The following is a 9,678-nucleotide window of genomic DNA, read 5'->3' as shown; positions in this document are numbered from 1 at the left end:
AAACAGGTGTCCAAGGAAGTGTGCTGCTGCGTGGGTGAGGGCGGGAGTGAGCGGGAGTGAGCGAGGGTGGGCCCTGAAAGATAACACAGGGCGTATTGAAATCCGGCGCGTTCAGTCCAGTCTGTGTGGCACTCCTGCTCCTTTCTCATTTTCTTTGTTTGGCAATTAAATGCAAAAAGAGAGGGCACTCTCCATCGGTACAAAAATGGGTAAATATGACGTGCAAAATCCAAGAGTTCCAAATTTTATTCATTTAAATGAAATTTGGTACAAAAACAGCTTGTACATATGAGAAGATGATTTTAAATAAAATGCTTAAACAGATCAAAAATGAGGAGATATATACTGATTGGAACAGCAGGGTTGATTGCAGATCTACAAGCTCCAGGCTTAATAAATGTTATCATCGAACAGAACCATTTCAATGATTAGTAATAACAACAACACATCCCTCCAAAATAATGGAGAGTAAAATTATATTTTGATGAATATTAAAACAGAATCTTACAAAAGAAATCAACATATAGTTTTTGAATGGCAAACCACATCTTGAATATCCTGTATCCTCCAAAACAATTATACAGCTTGTTTTTTTTTTTTTTTCTACTCCCTGGATGAGGCTCAGTGGCACCAACTACATGACAGTACAAAAAGCTGAGAATAAACATTTCAACAGATGCACTGCAGGTTGGTTAAATGTGTGTTGTGTTCTTGCTCTTGATGAGAAAATAAATGTTTTATTTTAATCTAAATATTAAAAAGCTTCCGAGGACGTGGCAGAAACAGTGCTTCCTAATAGACAACAGAAATAAACCCGTAGCGTATTATCTCCACAGTGTTCAAAACATCAACACATACCTGCAACCATTTTACAAGAAAAACATTGACAGCAAATGATCCCAAAGTTTCACAGGCTACTGTTGATGATGTCATCTCTGGGGTTTATGGCTCCCTTGAATTTTAATATCTGGAGTTTATTTTGATGCCTATGCAAAGCTCATTCACATGAAAGTGCAAAGGACATCCTAAAAATCACACATGAGTTTCATGTAACTGAGAAACCAAATGGGTGAAAACAATGCCTTTAGAAAGGAGCTGCATTATTTGTACATTATTTGAGCTCTATATTTATAGATTTTGCATTTTGACTTTTTTTTCCTGTGTCCATAAAGATGACATATGTTTTTCTTGATTTTAGGATGAAAATTTGAGCATTTAAACCGAAGTTTAAAGCCAGAGAAAATAAAAAAAACCTCCCAATGCTGTCTTTTCCTGTTATAGTAACATTAGATATCTTAAAGTCTAAAGATCCGCAAACCTTTTAGCATGATTGTATAAAAACAGCTTTGTGTTAGCATCCTTCAAAATGGCATTTCACCATCACTCATTCAGAAAATAAATACAAACCCTCTTCTCTCCCAAACAAGTGAACACTGTATGACAATATGATTGAATTAACTATTAGGAAAACGTACATTTCAAAAAATATGCTTTAAAAATCTTTGGCTTAGTGTCATAAAATGTCCCTGCACACTTTTTCCTTCATTTGAGAGTCACACATCTTGTGTCAGTCGTTTCTCTCATTGGACGACTGCTGGTCACTGCCGAGGCAGAGAGGTAATCTCAGGGCGCCCTCAAGTGTTCAACGACAGCAGAGGCAACTCGCAGATGCAGCAATAACAGTCAACGTACAAAGCAAAACAGACACTGATAAACTGTGTCTGCACATTAGTGTGACTGGCTGAGTCTAGCGAAGCAGAATAATGCAAATCTCTGCATTGGCAACTTAGTAATAATGTAGGCAAAGAGGAAGACTACAAAGGCAAAGTGCGCTGGAAAAGATCTCATCAGTTCAGATGAAATCAGACTTCATTTATAACACGAGAGAATCAGAGCGTTACTTTTAGGAGGTAAAGAGTAGTGGTAGCTTTTAACAGTGTTAGTGAGTGTGGTTTCCTACATGCAAAGTCATATGAAGCTGAGAGCTCTATATTCCTACAGAATTAAACCTTACAGACGCGCACATCGGCGCCACCTGCTGTTGCACCCTGACATTGTCATTCCTAGTTTCATTACATATTCCAAACTTACTATATGGTGACTGTACTATTTATTTAAAAGTACAGTAAATAACAACCAGCATAATCTAAGTGACACCGAAAATGTGTTGATAGTCTGAGCAGAGGCATTTATGCCAGATTTGAAAATGTGTTTATTTTTAAAAGCGGCTGAAAATTATTTTTATATCCCATAACTTTTGTTCAAGTGTCAACAGTACTTTTACAAAGATTGGTCTCACTCAGTTGGTGTCTGTGACATGTGACGAGAGAAGAGTGTCACTGCTAAGTCAGTAAAGGCTATGTGGAATGATTTCTGTGTGTAAACTGGGTGTGAGACTCACCCTGCTACAGGTAAGTGTCATGCTCTACGCTGCTCAGACTCTCTTTGGACTCCTGAAGGGTCAGGTGCTCGAGGAGAGGTGAGGGGTCGGTGGGAGGAGGATATGGATTAACATACTCCTGTGATGGCAGCATCTTTTTCTTCTGCTTTTCCTTGTTGGCATTTGTGCTCTCCTTCGTGTCCTCTGCTTGCACCCCGTCCGTCTTAGATGCCAGCGGAGACTCTACGATGATGGTGGGCCTCTGTTTGAGGTCCTGCCGGCTGGGTGGCTCAGCAGCCATGATGGCCTTGGCGCCATGCATCCTAGGAGGGGACTTACAGTGTAGATCTCCGCGGCTCTCCTTCCAGCTCCGCAGCTGAGTGAGATGTTCCTTCTCGATGTCTCTCTCGGACACAGATAACTCAATGGTCTAAAACACAGAGACAGAATGAACATAAATTAAGTGTGAGTTATTGTCCGAGTGTTTTTTTTGGGGGGGGTTAGAGTATTTCAGCACGTTATGGGTTAAATCTTTTTATATTGCTGGCTGCACAACCGCAGAGGGGCAAAGTCGAAGAGATCCTGCGCCTGGGGAGACAGCTGAGTGTGCAGTAGGTGCTGCTGAACCAGAGCAATAAAACTGATAACACAGATCACAACACAGATCAGTCGGCGTAACTGTACCTCCTGCACTATGAACCTCTCCTGCATGTACTGTGGATGTATAGCTCGGAGCAGCTCCATCGTCTCATAGAGACCCTGGCAGGACTTCAGTTTCTCTTGGGATCCCAGCGTGTATTTGAGGAGAACCAGCCCCACCCTGAAGAGGATCTTCACCCCTGAAATAAAAGCATCACATCGGACAGCTTAAAGCTAGAGAAACAATCTTATATTGAGAGATAGAGAGAGGGACCACCTGAAGGTTCTTTCATTTCTTCTGTTTTCTTCTTTTTTTCTTACTCAAACACCCCCATCCTACCCACCTCTTACCCAGGATTCTTACATCTAGAGTAGAGACAGTTCATAAACAACAATAAATGACAATTTGCCCACTCTTCCCTCTTTACACGATGACTGAGTCATGTAGATTGACAGTAATACAAAAAAAACCTCTAGTTGAAAGAATATGTTGACATGTATTGACAGAGTGTGCATCATTGATAAATGTTTCATTTCTCCTGTCATGTCTGCAGTTTTACTACATAGTTAATCACAGAGCCCAGAGCAGTCTCAAACTTTCTAGGTGACCCCCTCAGGGTATACTTAATTTGATCCAAATTCAGGACGAGCACAAGATCTTTAAAAGATGTACAGAAAAGAAAAACTCATTTGGGTAACACTTTATAATGAGTACACACTATTGTGCTTTGTAACTGCCTGAATTCATGAATTCTGCATTAATAACTGTTTATAAGTCATCCATAATAACTCATCTATCAGACGATGTAGCCCAAACTTTGTGCAAAATTCTATTTTCGAGTAAATCCGGGATGAAAGTGGGGTAGTTTTTTTCCGCATTGGATAATGCAGGCGCACGAATTATGCGTCACGCTGCTCACGAATCATCAGCCACTGATATTGGATCCGTCATCCGTCAATCAAACGTCTGAGGCACACACACACACCGAGCTCGGTCTTGCCCCAAACATTGAATAACGACCAATCAAATTTGTTTTCCTTACTCGGGTAAACTCGTGCGGCAACTCGTGGAAACTCGTAGAAGGAGGCGCGACAAACAGATAAACGGCCATTTCTGAACACCTTTAAGCCACAGAGATAGTTTGGGGGCAAATGGTGACTTCAAATCTAGTAATATTCCCCTACCTGCAAGTAAAGTTGCAAAGGCAACGCCGTCTCCTATTGTCCTCCCAGTCGGTAATATTAGGGTACATTCGGACAACCTTAAATTTTTAAGGTTCTTTCATTTCGAAGTTATAGCATTGAGAAGTGGATATTTAGATGGTTAACTATAGTGTTTCTATAGGTGGATAACTATAGGGTTTCTATATAGTTATCCACCTGTTTCCCACTTGCCTGTATCTTAAAAGATAGCCATGCCCTAATGTGTACAGGTGAGATTAAAGGGAGGGATGATAAACACATGACAGAGACTGCAGGAAAATTAAATACTAGAATTATGTAAAATGTGTTTTATCTGGGGCTGTTGGGGTCGACCTGATTGCTTCTTATTTCGTCTGACATAATATTACATCAGTGTGAGTGAGAGCCCTCTCACCGTCACAGAGGAACATGTCCCAGACACGCAGCACCGAGGCCCACGGCAGCGTCCGAGAGAAGGCGCACATGAACCACTCCGTCATGTACAGGATGGGCTCCAGCTTGTGCTTCTTCAGGTGACGGTGGGCCACGGGGGACACCCGCCGCAGCAGAGCGTTCAGGATCTCCCCGTCCAGCTGGATCGCCTCCTGTGGGCACAACATGGAACAGCAGTCAGCAAAGAGAGAGAGAGAGAGAGAGAGAGAGAGAGAGAGAGAGAGCGCTATCTGGCCCTAAATCGACAGTACACCACAGCAGATTATTTGAGCATGGTGACTGATCCGCAACTAAAACGAACCTTGACGAAGTACAGACTGAGTGAAAACAGCCTAGCTCTCGAAACAGGGAGGCACAGGAAAACCTGGCTCCCTGCCGGCTGTGCTGTCACTGCAGCCTTAGTCAACCAGAAACAGAATTACACTTCCTCACCAAATGTGAAATAATATATACATATCAGAAAAACATATTTCCCAAAATTTGAATCAATAACAAAAGGTTTTTATTATTATTATCAGATAAGGAAAAACTGCCCATCCTACTAGGGGAAGAACCAAAGAGTAAATAAAAGAATAAAAAGAGAATAAATTAGCAGCAGTCTATGTTTCTTCCTGCCATAGAATGAGAGACAGGTGACAGCTGACACACACATTTGTTGTTTGTTAAGAGAGAGAGAAAGAGAGAAATTGATTCCTAATGCTTTGGCAACATAGTTCTTTTAACTGTCATGCCAATAAAGCGAATTTGAATTGAATTGAATTGAGAGAGAGAGAGAGAGAGAGAGAGAGAGAGAGAGAGAGAGAGAGAGAGAGAGAGAGAGAGAGAGAGAGAGACTCCTTTCTCTTCGCTTAATCAGATTGTGTGATTATCTCTTCCTTGTAGCCTGGTCACCACCTCATGTCATTAGGTTGTTAGTGTATCAGTGTCAAGTGAGAGACACACTGGCCTGAAGAATTTAACACCACCACTCACAACATATTATGTTCACTCACAAGAAACTGAGGTCAACTGGCAGTTTTGCTGACATACATTAATGACTGTGTCTAATGTGGCAGAAGTACAGTATCCTCTGGGTTAAATATTGTGTGTGTATTCAACCTAACAACAGATTCATTTTAACAAGATACAAAGTGTTCAGGTAGGTAATAATTGACATGCTGAATATGCTTTGAATATGTAATCTTTTTAAAGTCAGCATGTACTCTGATATTCTCAAGCTGTTCTTATGACTTACCAGCCCGGTGCTGTAGTATCCAGGAAGGTATTTTTCACAAATCTGCACAAGAGCCCAGAATGCATCCTGGGGCAAAGAAAGGAATGAGAGAAGGGGAATTATTTATAGAAAATACAGTATTAGGTTTCATCACAGCTGCAAGTTAACTATATATATATATATATATATATATATGTATTGGCATTCGTATGTATTTACACATATATTTTGATTTACATCATAATTTTCTTTGTTACATACATACAAAGGACATGTATAAAGTGAACAGTTTATCAACTATATATTTTTTTATTCTTGATCTGTAAAGGTTGAATTCCTAGTGAGTGCTCACCTCGGCTGGCATGTGCATGAGGAGAACAGCAGCGATGGGAGCCTGAGCCTGACAGTAGCCCTCCTCAGGACGATGCAGAGTATAAGCCTTCAGCACACGGAACAGGTCCTGCTGCCTGCATGGAGGAACATTTATAAACTCCTAGATTCAGTGAAATGAATACAAAAATGCACATGGTGATAGGCAAAGCTTACCCATGACCTCCTCTTGCTGCAAACATTTCGTGGAAGGGAAACTGTCGATGCAGATCCCTCTCAATTATATCTACCCATTTGGGATCTCCTGGCTGATCATCCAGTTCCTGAAAACACAGCAACAATCAATATTTGATTCATTTCCCATAAGGAAGGCACCTTTTCAAAGTCTTTTTAATGGTGTCCTGTGGGAGAAATTTGTCTTGGACAAAGTGCAATGCTGCACAACAGTACAGAAAATCTTCACATAAAGTGCTAAAAACATGCAATACATATCAACATAGTTGTCTCTAAGCATGTCTTAAAGTGCAATATGCATAAGGAGTATAGAAAACAATAAATGTAAAAAACATATACATTTGTACATTCATTCAGTTCATCTCAGCATTAAGGGCCTTTTATTTTATTATTTTATTAGCAATTATATACTGAACTTACAAGCCTTGTGACATGCATTATGTTATGCATGTATAATTGATGTACATGTACAGATATGGACTATGAAAATGCATTAGCTATGGGCGGGGAGCGTCAACAACACATAAATGACTGACCTGGAACTTGCCCTGGTTTTGCTCCCTCTTCACCTTGGCCCCTGTGAGATAGAGCCAGGCCCGGCCACGCAGGGACGGAGGGATCCCCTTCTGACAGCGCTCCTTCACCTGTTGAACACACACATGCACACACACGCACACATTACTCAAGAGGCAGCACAGAACGAGAGAGAGAGAAGAAATGGGGGGGGGAAATCACAGCTTGGGGGACACTGAAAAGAACAGCATAGAGAGTGATCATCAAATATGCATGAAAACTTTTAACTATGTTCACGAGGACTTCTCATGGTATCTGTGCTCCGTCCTATTGGTTTAAGTTTGTAGGAATCTGAATGATACAATGTAAAAACTGCTTTTAATGAGAAGTGAAACTGCGCAATCAATCAAAGTGCACTTAGTATTAATATAAAGCCTCAGAAACACTTCAGACCTTCTTGTGTTTTTTGGCCATCCACTTGTCCCAGCTGTTGAGCATCTCCAGCCATTTTGCTTCCCGCTGTCTCAGCACATCGGTAGGGATTTCTTCAGCTCTGTGAAGACGGACAGTGTCAATGATAAACAAACATAGTTGTACTGCACTCTGTCACTTCCTGAAACTCATAACCGGCTCATCTCTTCCTTGTCCGCACAGGAAATCTACTCTCAGACGAAACAGTGGAGTACTTGCCATCGGCAGCAGTTATAAGGAAAACAGGAAGCTGTGGGAGAACTTTCCCCTAGTTCAGTTCCCCACAACCTCCTACACAACACACCAATATCTCACTTCACTACCGATCAGAGCTGCCATTTTTTTACACGGACAGATTTCCTGTGCTGATTTTGAGCACAAGCTTTGGCAAACAAATGTTTTTAACAAATTCAAAGAGCTGCCTGACATGGTTTTGCATGCAATAGCCAAAGAAAGTTCACCAGGTCAACAACAATCACTCACTTGTCTCTATAAAAAGATTTTACAGTGACTTGAATGAACTAATGCATCTAAATATGGACTGTTTCTGTTTCTTTTTTATCTTCAAGCTAAATATAAAGCACTTTCTAAGGCAAACATTTAAGGGCAAGTTATGTAAGAACAAGTAACAATTTAGGATGATATGCAGGTCCAAATATTAAGAAAAAGGGAGGCTGGTGTGTTACTTAGAGGCCTGGATTCTCCTCTACGTGTGGTGCCCTGACTCTTTGGCTTCTTGTGTTCGCTTTCACTTACTGTATAACACAGGATTGTCAACTGGTTAACCAAAGGGAACAAAGTGTCCAGCAATGTGACCTTAAAGGAATTACAGTGATCTAGATATGTGGGTCACAACCTGACTGAGTTTACTTTTTAATAGCATTTCCAAAAATATATATCTATATATAATCACATACCACAGTCTATCTGCAATGCATGAAACATCACTTTCACTGTGTATCATAAGAAATGTTGCTTTGACTTAGAAAGGTCAACCACTAGTCCAGACACAGCTGTAAACCTGGGTATTTATTATCCAGGTGTTTACAGCAGTGTGAAATGATGTTTGTCTTATTCCAAGTCCATTCAGTGACAGCAGGTAGCTATCACCACATGAATGAAAAGTCAGACCTCAACCACAACAATCCGACGATACCATCAATTACAATGCAGTTTGTTTACAAATATTGTGCGAGTTTTTCATCGCCTGCAAACATGTTGGCAGTCTGAGGACTGGACTTCACCGACACACACACACACACACACACACACACACACACACACACACACACACACACACACACACACACACACACACACACACACACACACACACACACACACACACACACACACACACACTTCATTCAGTTTATGCAGTAAAATGTGACATGTATGAGACTGTCCACTCACTCTGCGGAGCTCTGCTGGGCTCCCCCGGTGAACCCATACTTGTCCACCTGCTCCTCCCTGGGGATGGCGTTGCCGTTCACCTCTGGGTCCGGTCCGATCCCATTATTATCTGTCAGCTTCTCTGTGCTGCCCCGCACGTCCAGTCCATTGCCCTGCTCGGTTTTTGCCATTTAATCAACATTTATCTCCGCAGCAGCCGCCCACTTACAGTCTGGTGTTCACACATTACTTCCTATTAATACTGCGAGCCTAGCTACCGTTGCTAGGACGATTAGCTTCCTAGCGGCTAACTTGCTATTGCAAAAAACAAAAACAAAAAACCCAACAACAACAATTAGGTCGTTTGTTTCACCGTAAACCTCTTGGTATTGGTCACGTTATTCATGTCTCGGTCGTCACCCAAAATAATTATTTCCACCGACGCGGCGCTCTCGATAAATTAGCACAAGCTCTGCCTGCTAACTCCGGAGCTAACAAGCTAGCATCACACAGCTGTCAGCTGACAGACGCACACGCACACACACCTAGAGAAGCTCCTCTGTCAGCAGGAATGTAGCTGAGCTGCTGATGGCTACAAGGAAGCTGGGTAAGATTAGTAAACAAAACATCCGTGGCATGCTACGACTCTACACCGCCATCTCCTGCTGAATACTACACACACACACAGGTCGTACAGTGACATGCAAGAGTTTGGTCAAAAAGGCATAAAGTTAAACATGAAACACTCTTTTGTAATATTTTAAGCAAAATCAGTGTATTGTTTTTGTTTTATACAATTTTAGAATGAAAAGGGGGAACAAATCAGCACCCTGCAAAAGAATGGGAAACCCAGGAGACTTGATATATCAGA

At 41.5% G+C, this 9,678-nt stretch overlaps 1 protein-coding gene across 2 annotated transcripts; it reads right to left on the bottom strand.

Annotated features, from left to right (window-relative positions):
• Positions 1–231: 231 nt before the first annotated feature.
• Positions 232–9,382, bottom strand: LOC146977366 (TBC1 domain family member 10A-like). Of its 2 annotated transcripts, none has more exons than XM_085793552.1 (9): positions 8,829–9,382; positions 7,398–7,497; positions 6,968–7,075; positions 6,414–6,520; positions 6,220–6,334; positions 5,889–5,954; positions 4,617–4,806; positions 3,065–3,219; positions 232–2,810 (listed from the first exon to the last, which is right to left on the bottom strand). In XM_085793552.1, exons 1-9 carry the CDS (start codon positions 8,996–8,998, stop codon positions 2,406–2,408), a joined length of 1,416 nt encoding a protein of 471 aa, XP_085649678.1. In that variant the 5' UTR covers positions 8,999–9,382; the 3' UTR covers positions 232–2,405. The 2 variants fall into 2 exon arrangements, with proteins under 2 accessions (XP_085649678.1, XP_085649679.1); XM_085793553.1 differs by having other exon boundaries at positions 7,398–7,489; positions 8,818–8,923.
• Between the last annotated feature and the right edge of the window lie 296 nt (positions 9,383–9,678).

The sequence above is a fragment of the Trachurus japonicus genome, chromosome 12 (genome assembly GCF_045865225.1).
Source record: "Trachurus japonicus isolate A0001 chromosome 12, Traja_1.0".
In the NCBI taxonomy this organism is placed as follows: Eukaryota; Metazoa; Chordata; class Actinopteri; order Carangiformes; family Carangidae; genus Trachurus; species Trachurus japonicus.
Note: the sequence above shows the minus strand (reverse complement) of the source record. Positions and strands in the feature narration are given on the sequence as shown.

Coding starts and splice junctions, on each gene's coding strand:
- LOC146977366 (XM_085793552.1), bottom strand. CDS start 8,998: ATGGCAAAAACCGAGCAGGGCAATGGACTGGACGTGCGGGGCAGCACA. Junction 5,955..6,219: donor TCATGCACATGCCAGCCGAG/GTGAGCACTCAC, acceptor TCTTTGCCCCAG/GATGCATTCTGGGCTCTTGT. Junction 2,811..3,064: donor AGAGGTTCATAGTGCAGGAG/GTACAGTTACGC, acceptor TCTGTGTTTTAG/ACCATTGAGTTATCTGTGTC.